At 39.4% G+C, this 15,483-nt stretch overlaps 1 protein-coding gene across 1 annotated transcript; it reads left to right on the top strand.

The window, feature by feature from the left end:
• The first annotated feature begins 795 nt into the window (after positions 1 to 795).
• On the top strand, positions 796 to 7,927 carry LOC101171484 (potassium voltage-gated channel subfamily A member 2). Its single transcript, XM_004068718.5, has 2 exons — positions 796 to 1,219; positions 2,073 to 7,927. Exon 2 carries the CDS (start codon positions 2,210 to 2,212, stop codon positions 3,704 to 3,706), a length of 1,497 nt encoding a protein of 498 aa, XP_004068766.1. The 5' UTR covers positions 796 to 1,219; positions 2,073 to 2,209; the 3' UTR covers positions 3,707 to 7,927.
• Positions 7,928 to 15,483: the final 7,556 nt, after the last annotated feature.

Genomic DNA, 15,483 nt, shown 5'->3' with positions numbered 1-15,483 from the left:
AGACTTAGTTTTGAGAGATGAACTAAAGATTTTGAGCAAATTACAGGCTTTTGCAAGAAATCCATAGTGTTTTGCTGTTTGTACAAATTGTTTTGACAAATGTACACACGTATTTGCAAACTACAATTCTGATCCGAGAATTGTACTAAAGCGACCGAGAAAAACTGTAACTGTCCTTTATTCCCTTTTCAAGCTCAATGACCAGATTTCTCTTGGTATGCATGACAGTGTCCGACTGCAGGTCTGCCCATGTTCTGTACAGTAACCTGCAGCCCGCGGCCCAAGCCTTTCACCCACAGATGTTTCTGTCACTTAATAAAAGCTTCCCACCTCCTGCAGGAGCATACATGCGCGCAAATCCAAACAGGCTGTTGTGCATGTTTGTTGTTGTACACGCGCATATCCACGGGGCGCAGGCAATGAGAAATTGCAAAATCTCATAGCCCACAACGTGGGGAGATTCTTTCATGCATGTCGATTCACGTCAGTGTCTGAGGACGCCGCTCTGCCCACCATGATGATCATGACGGCTGTGAGGAGGCTCCTCTGCGCCCCAAACACGGGGATGGAGTTTGTCTGCAGCGCGTTTCTGCAGCTCAGACTGGATTCTCATAAAGATGCTCATCGAGACTGAATTAACTCCATACATGTCCGACAAATAAAAACACCAGACAGGGGGGGTAAAAAGAAAATAAACGATTTCCATCCCAACTCCCCCTTTGCTTTGGGAATCTTGATACCATTCTGGTAACAAGTTAATCCCCCCTCCTTTTCCTCGCCGCGCCTCTTTTGTTTGCAGATGTAGTCTGTAGTCTGGTCAGACGCTGCACCTGCAGTCAGAGCCTCGTCACACAGGCGTAAAGGCGAACACAGAAAGATCTGCTGATTCCAGCACCTTCGGTTACTAAGGGAAGCACCCGCACCCTTGATCGTCTCCCTCCTCCTTTTTTTTTCTCTCCCCAATTTCCATCCCACGACAGCCTACCCGGAGGAGAGGAGTCGATGGGGGGGGAGCGAGGACACACCCGCACATACTGTACGCGGTGCGCGCGGCAAGGATGCTGCAGACAACCTAAGAGGAACATAATCGACTGGCCCAAATTGGATATCCATTTTTCTGGCATACCTGAGGCTGAAGTGTTCATCATTCATCATCCTCCACATTCCTGAAACCAGAGGAAAAACACGTCTGGCCTGGAGATGTGAAAGATGTCTGCAGGTATGGAAGATATCTCTGCGAATCAGACGTGATCTCGTGCATCTTTGTTTTTCTTGCCCATTAAACTATCTGATGGCTGGTCCAACATTCATGCAGTATTTATGGTCCATGAAAAATGTTTTTTTTTTTTGTTTTTTTTTTTTGTTATTTCATTTTTTTTGTCAAAACTGTGTTCAGTCTGCGTGAGGCAGAGGTGCAGTTTTTTCTCTGGGAACCTATTTCCTTCTGAGGGTAAATTATTTATACGTGTTTTTTTTAATATTTCAGTGTAGGGCACCATTTCAGGACTAAAATCTTTCAACGAAACTAAACAGACGTCTGCTCATAAACCCACTTGTGCTCTTTTTTAAAGCATTCTTCTCAAATGAAATTGTAAATATCCAAAGCAACCTTTCTGTGTTAGACAGCAGAAATTTAAGTCAGACTGCTGTCTGAATGTCTTTCCTGCTGCATTGCCGTATCTGTGCATGGCGTCAATTGAGTATTCCCATTTAATTTAGAAGTAATTGTCTACTGCGGCACGCAAGTGTCCTAATTCTGAAGTTTCAGCAATGAATTTTCTCGCAAGCCCCCTTTTTTATACCTGTGTTTAGTCAATAATTACATATTATTTAGCCTCAAGTTACCGATGATTAGCCGATGATTTAACAGCTTCTGCACAGCAGACTCACTTTGCATTATTCAGATCAAACATATTTTAGAGGTTGTCTTCATTGTTTTCTATTCATAGGTCCTTGAACTTGAAACTAAAAGCAAATTCTTGGTATCTCAGGGCTACACAGAAGTTTGTAATGCTGCATCACTTCTCAGACTAACCTGCTCTCTTTCCTTTCTCTTTTTGATTTAAATGCAGCCAAACCATAAGTGACAACCTGCGGGCGTCAGGTCTTTACGATCTTCAGCACCCTTTCTCTCCTGATTCCTGCCTGCAGTTTTTCACGCTGCAGGACCCAGTCTCACTAAAAAGTGCAGGCCTCGTCCCCCTGCAGAATGACTGTCGCAACAGGCGACCCCTCTGACGAGGCGGCCGTGCACCCAGGGCACCCACAGGACTACGACCCGGAGGCTGACCATGAATGTTGTGAGCGGGTGGTGATCAACATTTCAGGCCTGCGCTTTGAGACGCAACTCAAAACTCTCTCTCAGTTCCCTGAGACTCTGCTGGGGGACCCCAAAAAGAGGATGCGCTACTTTGACCCACTGAGGAACGAGTACTTTTTCGACAGGAATAGACCCAGCTTTGATGCCATATTGTATTATTACCAATCAGGAGGCCGGCTGAGAAGGCCAGTCAACGTCACTCTTGATATCTTCTCAGAAGAGATTCGCTTTTATGAATTGGGCGAAGAAGCCATCGAGATGTTCAGGGAGGATGAAGGTTTCATCAAGGAGGAAGAGCGGCCTCTCCCTGACAATGAGTTTCAGAGACAGGTTTGGCTACTGTTTGAGTACCCAGAGAGCTCAGGTCCTGCTAGGATTATTGCCATCATCTCTGTTATGGTCATTCTCATCTCTATTGTAAGTTTCTGCTTGGAGACGCTCCCCATTTTCCGCAACGATGAAGACGACATGCACAAGTCCCATGCTAAAGTCTTTTCACCGGAGACCAACACAACTATCATCAGCTACACCTCCACCTACTTCACTGATCCCTTCTTCATCCTGGAGACTCTTTGCATTATATGGTTCTCATTTGAGTTTTTGGTGCGCTTCTTTGCCTGTCCAAGCAAAGCAGGCTTTTTTGGTAATATAATGAACATTATTGATATTGTCGCCATTATTCCTTACTTCATCACTCTTGGCACAGAGCTGGCAGACAGGCCAGAGGATGGTCAGCCAGGCCAACAAGCCATGTCTTTAGCCATACTCAGGGTAATTCGGTTGGTTCGAGTCTTCAGAATCTTCAAGCTCTCTCGTCACTCCAAAGGGCTTCAGATTTTGGGTCAGACCCTAAAAGCCAGCATGAGAGAGCTTGGTCTCCTCATCTTTTTCCTTTTCATAGGGGTCATCCTTTTCTCTAGTGCTGTGTACTTTGCTGAAGCAGATGAGCCTGAATCACAGTTTGAGAGCATCCCAGATGCATTTTGGTGGGCAGTTGTGTCCATGACAACAGTCGGCTATGGTGACATGGTACCAACTACAATCGGTGGCAAGATTGTGGGCTCTCTGTGTGCCATTGCAGGTGTGCTGACCATTGCCCTGCCAGTGCCTGTCATTGTGTCCAACTTTAACTACTTCTATCACCGCGAGACTGAAGGTGAGGAGCAAGCACAGTTTCTGCAGGTCAATGTGCCCAAAACTGACTCAGCTGAGGACTTAAAGAAAAGCCGGAGCGGCTCCACCATCAGCAAATCGGACTACATGGAGATTCAGGAGGCTGTCAACAACAGCAATGAGGACTTTCAGGAAGAGAACCTTAAAACAGCTAACTGCACTCTGGCTAATACAAACTATGTAAACATCACAAAGATGCTGACAGACGTGTAGCTGTCTGTCTTTTTCTCTCAGCCAGAGCACGAAAGGATGGGTCAAAGGAATATTTTCCCATCTCATTTGTTCTGGTAAAATCAAGGCAATATAAACCAGAATGTTGATGATTACAGACTGATAAATACTGCAAATGCCATTTTGTCACTTTGCGCTCATCCCGTCTTTTGCAATAGAAACTAAAAAAAAAACTAAAACTATGTAAAGTTAGAATTTTAGCAATTCTGCATGGAGCTGACTTTGTCTGTGTGGTGGCTTAAAAAAACATATCATTAACTAGATTAAAAAGCCAGAAATAAAGGGGGGTGGGGAGAAAAGAGAACACACTAGAAGAAAAAATGCTTTTAAAAAGGTAAAACAACACAAGCTGCTCTTTGGACTACCTGTACCTCATTTCCCAAGGCACATTAGCTTTGCTATATGCTTTTCAAAAAGCATATCATGCACCACATATGCTTCTCCCAGGACCAGATGAAACTGTCTTATGCTACACAAATTAGAGATAAGAGGATGAGCGGGCATAAAGCAAGTCCCCAGCAGCGCTGATGCGGCTTGTGAGTAACTTGTGACAAGGATGGTGCCTAAGTTCGCCCATTTACTTAAAGGATGAATGACAGCTATCAGCGCTCAGCTGATGGTTTGACATCTTTCTAACCCTGTAGACATCAGTATCTGATGAATGACTGAGAATGGCCTTGAATTTTCACTGCTTTGGTCTTATATGCACCGTATGAACTGCAATGCAAGTTTCCCCCACCTCCATTCACCCAGACTGGTCTTACTGCAGATCTTTAAGACAGCTTGAATGTTTCTTCTTCTTTAGTTTTTCACTGAATCACTTTCACAGTGCTTCTCCATTTAGCCAGGTAGTTAAACCGTGACTTAACTGATAGCTGCCAGGTAGGTGCTTTTAGTGCTTTTAGTAGTAAACACAATAGATTACTGCATGAACTTGTAATCTGAATGAGAAGTTCCACTTGTTTCTCAACTGCCACTTGCTTCACCTGTCCACTGTAAATGTATCTGTACACTGCCTTCTGTACAAATCCACACTTTTAAAAGGATGCCTGCAGGTAGCTGTTACAAGAAACTAAGGCTGTATGTGTAAGGATTTTCTTAAGAAGTAATCTGCTTCAGAACCAGATCTTTTAATTAAACAGACGTGTGTCAATTTGAACATTCCATGTAGAAGTTGTTGCCACTTCACTTCTGCCAGGTTTCTGCAAACTGACCTATGACTTGGAGCTTAAACCTACACTCTAGTACCCAATAACAATCCCAACTTGTAATGTGATGAACCTGCAGTGGTCTCTTTTTAAAAGGTCTTTTGCATTCTGTCCTCATAACAAAAGCAACTTTTAAAGAGTCATGTATAGAAGTGCTTCCCCTCAACTGCCTTTTTTTCTGGGTTTACGCTATCCTAGTGTTGCATGTCCTCAAAACATTCCTAGCATGTGTTAAACTGAAAGAAGAAGCCTATAAGAAAAAAAAACTAAAATAACTTAGATTCATTTATTTCTTATAAATAAATCTATATATGTATGCAATTAAGCACATAGACAGTACATATATGGTTCTGTAAAAGAGGGGAAAAAAAGTCTTCTAGAAATTAAGAGAAAGCAAGAGTCTTTCCACCATGCGCAGATCATTGCCATTTTTTTTATCTCTGCTAATAGCTATAAGTGTTCTGAGCACCACTGTTTTTTATGTCAGAGCCAGTTCAGAGTGCCAAAAACACACTCTCCCTAGCAATTCCAAAAAACCTTCTCTTTTGGTGAGTTTTGAGAAAATCTGCCACAAGTCCCGTTTTTATTATAGATGTTTCCTTCACCTGGTTTAAAGCAACCCTCGATAAAGCAGGGAGGACATAATAGCTGTTCTCACTTTATGGAAACTGTTATCTGAAAGCTTCTATTGCTATTGGATTGCTTAGAATATAAATGGGGCTCCTGAGAAGTCTCTGATGCCAGACGCTTAATTTGTTTTAAAAGTTGGCATCAGACTCATCAATTCTAGGACCACATCCAACTTCGAGCTCTCCATCATTTGCTCAACACTGCCAAGGTAATGGTCAAAGGCAGTAACATCAATACAGATAGTGCTAAGTGCTAATTAGCAACAGTGTAGCAGACGTTATTTAACCTCTGAGGTGTCTGGCTTCTCTCCTGTGTCTTGCTTGTCAGCATCTTCTTCTGGACACATCGGATTGTAGAAAGTGATAGATAGATAGATATAGGGAAAGGGTCTGTTGCAGATGTTTCAACAACATCAGGATACATGGTCCACTGCTGGAACGTGTTGCCGTTTTGTGTTGAAAGAATTTACAGGTTCCAGATTTTAAAGAAGCTGCTGATATTCCAAGTGTAGTTGGATTAGGATCTTCAATGGTTGCTAATTTAAATAAAATGCAAATAAGAGGATGTTTTTTTTTTTTCAATTCTTTATTCTTTTGTGTGAAGAAAAGGTGTGTTACCTTTCTGACAGAATTGTGTTTTCAGAGTTCTCCAACTGAATTTTTTTTGTTGGTAAGGGACTGAATATGCTGTATGCCTGTGAGACTGAGAAAAGGAACCACTGAATGTCAGGACTAAAACCTGGTTGTGTAAGCACATGTACGCAACAGCTGTTTGTTTTTTGTGTATGTGTGTGTGCGTGCGTGCGTGTGTGAGTTGGGCTATAGTGGAAGAATAAGAGGATCTCACAGTCTGACCAAAAATATTTGTCTATGCATGCATTTGTTACTCTTTGTTTATTTTCTGTGAACAGAAATCAGCGATAAATGTTAACGCCTCAACATTGATCTGCTTGTTTGACATTGCTGATGGTTCTGAACTAAACTGACTGTAGCAAAACTGGACATCACATTGTTATGGTTGAAAGTCAGCAAAGTTGTACGCGCAAAGCACAAATGTGATCACAATCATTCCCATTTGTTTTTCCTGTGGATCTACATCCCATATAATTCTTATTGTCATTGCAAGTTCATATAGTTGGGCTGTCAGAATATGCAAAACATTAATTATTGTGATTTAAAAATTAGTTTAAAAATATCTAGATTTTGGATTGTTATTTTTAAATCAATCACAGGCTAAAAAATTCAGACAAAATGCTAAAAAATGTATTTTTAGATAATCCGTTATGATACTATGTTTTTTAATAATAATAATAAAACGGTGGTCAGAGCATATGTGCTGCTTTAGCGACAGTTGCTCTAAGGTAGACAGGTGTGAATAAGGAAGGTTAGATGCAGGTGAATAACTGGATGTGGCGACCTCCAAAGGGAGCAGCTGAAAGACACAGAAAAAGAAAGAAGGAGAAAACATATATTCTCATGAATGTGTTTTGAAAATTAATCCTGATGATTCAGTTATGTTTTGATAAAACCTGATATTCTGGCAGCCCTTCTAGTGTTCTTTGTTTGTTTAAATAATGTTTTAAAATTAACAACATTTCTCAAAGGCTGAACCCACCAGCACTCCATGTGAAGGTTGCCCAGTGGATTCACTGAGATATCTATGCAGAGAATGATTATATAGAGGCAGTTAGGGGGACTAAAAAAGATTTAGGTTCATGTACTTTTAAGATTCTCTCCAGCATAAATTCCATGGTAATTTACAAAGCTTACATAGTATCTAAAAAAGACTCCTTAGGCAAAAGTAAAAGAAACGTCCAGACACCTATTGCTGCTTTGTTCTTAAAATGTACACACTGATACACGCAATTAAGGCTTGTTTGAAATGCGATGTCAGCTCTTTGTTATGATGTTTCTATAAATAACTCATCCATACAGGAGACAACATGATCAATATGCAAACTGTATGCCTGTGTGTATTTGAGAGGCAGTGTTCTTTCTTTTTTGCTTGATCTTGGAGCCTGATGGTGTCATCCACTGAAATATAGTTGTTCACTTCATTCCTGTACTCCTGCATCATACTGAACATCCATCAATGCTGACAGTGGATTATGGATTTTCTTTCTATGAAATGAAATGTGGAAAAATAATGTAAATAATAACTACTACATCATGGAAAAAAACAAGAAAAAGAAAAAAAACATACTATTTAATGATGTGAAGTCTGGATTTAAAATATAGTATTATCTGCACTTTACGACAAAAGGGACAATCTATGGACGAGTAAAACAATACATTTTAAGAAATATATGTAATCTTTCCATGTGAATATAAATAATGAAATCAAAAATAATATAACTGAAACTGTGTTTATGTTGTTTGTTGTGTGTCATTTCATCCCTTTTTCGAGTTTATTCTGCCTCATTTCCTTCAGTATGGAACTTTTCGACACAACCAGAGGTGTTGTTCTGTTGTTCAGCAAGCCTTTTCTTTCCATCACATCTGAATATTTGTGTCTCCAAATGATTTAAGTTGCTAAATTTAACCAAAGAGTGTCTTCTGATGCAAAATGCCACAGATCCATCAAGAGCTCTGTTTGTTGTTATTCATAGGACAGGCAGCATGCTGCGCTGAGGACATTTTCAAACGCCTCCTGGTGTCTTCAGCTTCTGTCTCCCTTTAAGTGCACAGTATATGCTCTTTGCTGTTTAAAAGGAAGAGCAGGGCATTCTATTAATAGCCTTTTGTTGAAGAAAGAGGTAGGAAGAGGAGAAGGAGGAGGAATGTGAGCTGAGGAGGACACAGGAAGAAAGGTGAAAAGAGATGCTTAACAGGAAAGATTGTTCAAGCTATTCCTGACAATTCACCTTTTTGGCTTTGTCATCCTGACATTGAAGCTTGATAAGCCAGAAAAGGTAGCTATTGCATTTTTTTAAATATAGGGAATCTTTTGGTTTCATTGGAATCACCAGGTTGAATAAATTTGATTTAAAACAACATTGAGTTGTAATGCCCTTCTGAAAAAAAAATCAGCTTCCAAGTTTGTAATAGGTGTTCTTTTTTTTCCTTTGTTTTCTGAGCCCCTTTTCATCTTAACCGGAAATCTCTGGGAGTTTGGGGCCACCTTTCTCAGTCAGCTTGTGCGTTCTTTACAGCCTGCTTTGGCAACAGGAGCACTCAGGGCCTTGGTGCTGTAGCTTCATCTTTGCTGTAGTCATTAGTCTTCCTTTGATGCAGTGCAGTACTCTGCAGCTTGCTTTGCTGAAACAAGTGCATCCATGGAGAGGCAGATGGGACTGAGCAACACAACCAGGGATGCGGTCCTGCTGCAGGTGGCTACCTCTGTGCTCAACACTGTTGTTGTTAGTGAAGAGTTCGTGCCGTTGTGTTGTTTGTCATGGATGGTGTGCCCACAGGAGTGTTGTTGAGGAGTCACGCCACCTTGCTCTGTACTTACCAGCTTGTAATTAGGTTGGGAGCCCTGTGGGACTTGGGGCTAGTCCAACGGGGATGCCCTGGAACAAAACCATACCTCGCCATTAGGTGTTCAGCTTTGTGTTAATTAACAAAGCTTTTATGCTGCAGTGACAGAGATCCTAAGTGCAGGTTTGTATTACTTAGCTTTACTTTGAGTAAAAATTATGCTCAAAGATGTTTCATTTCAATTCATGTCTCAGTGATTTGAGAAACTGAAGAAGATGGTATTACTGCCCTCTAGAGGCAAAAATTAGAAAATTACACCATGAACTTGCAGTCAGTTTTATGTGCGAGCACAGAAATAACTGAATGAAATACTCAAAACATAAGTTCAAAAGACATAAATCAAGCAGAAAAGTGAGTTTATTAAGAGGTATTTTATATTGTATACAAATTTTTTTGATCATGCGTTTGTGAACTTCTCAAATATTTTGTCTTTTTATTATTTAAAAAATAAAAAACGATTTTCCAAATCAAGAGAAAATCTGAGCTAAAAGGGAACATTAGGATCAATCAAAGGCATAGTTCACTAATAAATAGATGAATCCCCAGAAAATAAACCAAATTACTAGAAGAAAAAAACCACATGGATTTTTGTTTCATTTGATTTGATCGCTAAGGTTGAGAATGAGGTGTTCAACATGGGCATCAGTCTCCTTTTCCCTACTACTCTTGCAGCTTTCGATTGGCTGAAAATCCCCCGATCCAAGTGATCCAATGTGATTTAGACAAATATGTCTGAAAATGACAAGAATGACAGATAGCTCGATTAAACAAACAAGACAAGTCGCCTAAAAACCAGAAACAATCAACGCACTGGACTCTCCCAGTCTAGAACTTTGAGAGTTAACCTTTCAAAGAAAACTCATGAAACAATGATTCATAATTCATAAAACTTTTTTCATATCATCTGTACTTTGAGTTAACTTCTGGTCTGACACTAATATTTTAACACTAGAAGAGAAAAAAAGGGTATTTCAATCATAATGGCTGAGCCGTTTGCATGACTCATTTTTTTAGTCTTCAGGTGTGCCTTTATAACCAGTGACTTACTTAATATCGTTTTTAACACATGTTCATGGTTAGAATTCATATTTTTGTAAATGAAGCTCAATAAAAGTCATGAATAAATATATGGATATCCTGTTACAATTAATAATTTAGCTATTTTACCTTTCAACTATAAAAAATGATCTTGATTGGAGTTTCCTTGATAAGACAACGCTGTTTTTACTTCCTACATTTTATTTTCAAAATGGCGACTTGCAAAAGAATGTCACAAGCTTTAAATATCCTGTGTGAGTTAATATTTCATATGCATCTCAGTCCCAAAGCCTCTTCCCACTTTTACATCCAACTCTATGTTTGACCACAAAACCAGGAGATGCCACTGGAGTTTGTTTAAAGCTTTTCTAAGAAACATCTCAGTGCTTGATTTAGTTATTTGTAAAATTAATGTTGTATAGTATATACAATTTGCACAACTACTCTTAAAGAAACAACATTTCAAATGACAGTAGTTTGCTTCACCATGGTGTTGATAACTGAGCAGAGTCATTCCAGGAAAACAGAATTTTGTGGAAGCGTGCAGTTAAAGTTACAAACAGAAAATGAGCCGAACAGCAGATGGGTGGCAGCTCTGTGTGTGGTTAAATGTGCTCTACTGTGTTCTACTATGTTCACTGAGCTCATGCACTATGCATGCAATTTCTTGATGAGGAGCCATTCTTGTACTTGAAACAAAGAGATGAAGCTGCTCATGCTGCAGTGCCCAAATAAGCTACTAAAACCAAATCGTTTTTTGGGACGCATATTCATTTATGTTTCCTTAACTCTTGTTCTATCTTAGATGACAAAACCCTCACTTAGCTGCCCATTCTTAAAAGCACAATCATTCCTAAAACAGATAAAAACACAATAAATAGAAAAAAATATAAAAGGATAAAAAGAATAAAAGCAAGTATGAACATTTCCTAAAAAAAAATGTCAAGTTTCCCAGAAATTCAGCTTAATCAAAATCAGAAGCAAGAGTAAAAGCTCTCAACACAGAGTGTTGTGCAGTCTGATGGCTCGTGGGACAAAGGACTTTCTAAGTCTGTCCGTGGTGCAGCGTTGTAATAAAAGTCTGCTGCTGAAGCTGCTCTTCCTTTCACTGAAGGCCTTATGCAGAGGGTGTGTAACATTGTCCATAATTGCCTGAAGTCTGGACAGTGTTTGTTGTTCAGCCACCTCCTCCACTGTGGCCAGCTTCAGTCCCACAACAGCGCTAGCCCTCCTGATGATCGTGTTAAGTCTGGTCAGGTTTCTCTTGCTTGTGCCACACCAGCACACTACAGCGTACAGCAGAGCACTTTCAATCACTGTTTCATAAAACATACTGAGAAGCTTGGTAGAGACGTTAAAAGAGGCCAGCCTTCGCAGGAAGTACATCCAGGATTGACATTTTTTGCTGAGCTGGGTGGTGTTCTCGTTCCAGTCCAGTTTCCTGTCCAGCACCACTCCCAGGTATTTATAAGACGTGACTGTCTCCACCAGGTCACCGTCAATGCATATTGGCTGGGAGAGAGGGGGTTGTCTTCTGAAGTCCAGAATGAGTTCTTTGGTTTTCCTGATGTTCTTTGGTTTTCCTCTACCATGACAAAGGTGGATAAAGGTGGAAAGATCTCATGTAATCCATGGACACCAGTGAAAATCATAAATCGTTGAAGAAAAAAGGTTCAGAGCACTATCTAGTGGGTCAAGATGACCCAACTCCCAATGTTAAAGTGCCTAGGATAGCACAAGGGTTACTATGGTAAAGAACTCAGGAACAGATTGTAGAATATTTCAATATATTTAATCACTCACAAAATTGTTTATTTTGCGCATCTGTGCAGGATGCATTAACCAGGTGTATTATACCTACTGAGTCAACACATAAAATAAAACCAACAATAACCAGCACTTAATCTCTGTATGTCCCAGAACACTTGAAAATAAGTGGAAGCAGTGAATTTTAGAAATATGTAAATTTTATAATTTTTAAATCAGTTTTGAGGCAGAAACAAGCTTTGTTGTAATCAGGAAGCTCTGTGGCATTCGACCAAAAAAAAGATGCACAAAAACAAACCAATCGTAACAATGTAAAGAGTAATGATTTAAAATATAAAACTCAAGTCAACTTAAGTCACTACAGGTAAGTTCAATGATCAGTTTTATTGATCATTTAGAAAAACAGTTGCCTATCAGATGATTTTGCAGTAGAGCCACTGTGTGGAGCAGCCGACTCACAAAAAGTAGAAAAAAGAGAGTTCTCCAAATTCTGAAAGCTGTTTCCTGTGAAGTTAATTAAGTTTCAATGCTGCACAAAATGTTTTCCTGATGTAAAGATGTCTGACAAAAAGCCCAGCAAATCTAATAATAATTAAGTTGAATTTATTCATGTCAGTGTAGATTAAGCTTCCTGCTGCACAGCTGTTCTGTGAGGAAGAAGACGAAGGTGCTCACAGACAAGAACCAATATTCGATGGAAAGATGTGGATGGCTTTGTCAGCTGTTCCTGTAATGCAGTGAGTGGGAAGGCTTCTGAGAATAGTTTTAAAGTCTATGATCATTTTCCTAATTTGTTTTCCCTCCACAAATAAAGACAGTGTTGTTTTTCTGCACCAAACTATCAGCTCCCATCTTTTCCATGTCATATTCCGTGGGAAATTAGGCCCTCTAATGCTGTCCCACAGCATTGGAGGATCTTTTAACAGACATAAAGCAGCAGTCAAAATAGCTGGAATCTCAAAATGCAATTCATGCAAGTGTGTAAAAGTTGCAGGATGCTGCAAAACCCGTCAGTTTACTTTACAGAGAGGATCTCAAAAGGACTGCCCAAATTCCAGATGGAGAAAGTCTAAATATGGGTTTAAATATCTTTTTATTTTATTCATTACAAGGTGCTCAGGGCATTTCATGAATTTGTGCCAGTTGCTCGTCTTAGTCAACAAGCTTAAACTCAAAAATTCCAACATTTCCCATGCGTGTTGTCTATTTTTTGCTGTGATTTCAGAAAGCATGTTATGTAATTTTAAATGTAATTGGCTCAGTGTCTCCTGCTCTGCCTTACGCTGTGAGTAACTGGAGTTGGTTACCTGCTGACATAATTGGGTTCCTGAGTGGAGCTTTCATGTCTAGTTCTGGGAACTATAGGTGCTCTTGCAGCTTGCCTTCCTTTTTTATTCATGCTTGATAAAAGTAAGTGATTCAAAATAGTTAAACAAAAGATCAAGGCAATGAACCAATCATGACATTTAAATTCTAAGTTCCTCAGGATTAAACAAGAGTTCAAACCATATAATTCACTTTAATTTGTGTATTATGCAGAAAATGCCTCAAACATTGCAAACATTTATCCTTCAAAGAAAAAACATTCATTGATAATTACTCCATTCTCTAAATTTGTGAGAAGCACCTTCTCAAAACAACAACAGGTGTAGGTACACAACGGTAACAAAGACGTACAGCATTCCACTGAATGGTTACATAAGGGACCCATCGCTCAGAGTTGAATACCCATCTGTCCCCAGCAACATGGCAGCAACATGCGCTTTTCAGCACGTCCAAGGCACACATTCCAGGGTATCCAGTTCCTGCACATGTCAACGCCTGGAGGCTGAATAAAAGCAACCAGAGACTTTGGGACAATTCAAACCAAGGGTCTGCCATACAAATATTTTATAAGACAACAAGAACTGCTATTCAGGGGGAATGTGTGTTAGTTGAAAACCAGCATGATGGGTGTTGTATGAGTTCAGAGATGAATTGTAACAATAGGGACTATATTCTGAAGCCAGTAGTTGTAGCTGTTCTTTTTTTTCTTCTGAGCCCCTGCACATGTTGTTTCTTAGATTCCTGGGGGAATAATACACACAATCAATGTTTTCAATAATACTGTATTTTCCATGCTATAAAAGCCTTAATTAAAAAAAAAAAAAAAAAAAAATGACAGTTCTGGGAACTATGTGCTGTTGCTGCTACCCTTCATTTTTTTCATGCTTGATCAAAGTGAGGGATTCTACAGAATCTACAAAGAGTTAAAGAAAGGATCACACATATATAATCAGGAGCGTCTTATTTATAGATTATTCCTAGATTGGGCTTAATGATGTAGAATGATGTTTGAGAAGTACACAGTGCTCTGTCAAAGTGTTTTGTTGGGTGTTTCTGTGAATACACAAACAAGGGCTAACATGTAGTGGTGTCAAACTGTCTTTTTTTATTTAGATGTTACTAACAAGGTTGAGGGTTAGCGTAGTCACAGTAATATTCTTTTAGCTGTATCGGTCTGATTTTTTTACGTGTAACAAACAAAGTTGGGAGTTAGAGATATTGTGAATAGGCTAACGTGGCTAACCTTTAACGTGTTATAAACAAACTCTAGGTTGTGTCCAAATTCCTTCACAACTCGCTACATAGTGCAGCATTTCATGCGTTCGCCATTTGTAGTGCTGTCCGAATCAAGTGCCCTAGAAATTTTTCAGAAGTCTCTGCAAAAAAGCCAATGACCATCGATGCTCATTAAATTGCACCAATATTGTATAGACTATGATGCATTGAGATTTTGAGAAAAAAACGTTGTTTGTTGTTTAAAAAAATAATAAATAAAATTTGTAAGCATGGTGCCCTAATTGCTTTTAAAATCCAGGACACTAGATTGTCCCACGCTGTATAGTTCTAAGTAGTTAGGGATTAGGGATGGGATTCGGACAGAGCCTGAAGAACGCACTTAATAAAGTCTGACCAACTGACAAACTTATCCCTGACTTTTGACTTTAATGCATTTTATTGTTACGGTGCGCCTTATGATATAATTTCAAAAATAGCCCATTCATTGATGGTGCGTCTCATAAACCTACGTTTTCTAAATGTGCTCTACTCTTTGGTTGAGCAGGCAGTTAAAGAAATGAAATGCTGAATGATGGTGCATGTTTTTTTTAAATGTCAGGCAATAAAAAAGCAAAGTAATTCAGTCACAATAGTGTAATTGTAAAGTTGTAAACCACTCCCTTGGTTGTGAGCACAAAATCCTTTTTTTGGTGGCCAAAGATGTCAAATGTACCTCAGATAGGAAATGCATTTGATAGATTAGACAAGGTAGTCAACAGATTAACAAAATGCTCGGAAAAAGAATTCTCAAAGTCCTTTATTACTGTTGTAAAATGTTGGTTTATAGTTTACTGTGTTTACTAATTCTTTGGTTAATTTCCCTTAAATAATAAAAACATGTGTAACTGCTGGTTTGTAGATGAATTTCTTTAGTACTACATGTCCATGTGAGAGCTCAGTCAGTCCAAGCAGCAGAACAAAACTTTCCTGTTTGTTTGCTGGTTTCTATTTTCAGCCAAGCTCTAACGACTTTCAGCAACCATTAAATGGACAACAGAGAGGGCACAAAGGTGACCGCAAAGCGAATAGCTGGCGT

Source organism: Oryzias latipes, chromosome 5, assembly GCF_053564925.1.
Source record: "Oryzias latipes strain Hd-rR chromosome 5, Olatipes_Hd-rR_3.1".
In the NCBI taxonomy this organism is placed as follows: domain Eukaryota; kingdom Metazoa; phylum Chordata; class Actinopteri; order Beloniformes; family Adrianichthyidae; genus Oryzias; species Oryzias latipes.
Note: the sequence above shows the minus strand (reverse complement) of the source record. Positions and strands in the feature narration are given on the sequence as shown.

Excerpts from the sequence above, each read along its gene's own strand:
- LOC101171484 (XM_004068718.5), top strand. The coding sequence starts at position 2,210 with ATGACTGTCGCAACAGGCGACCCCTCTGACGAGGCGGCCGTGCACCCA.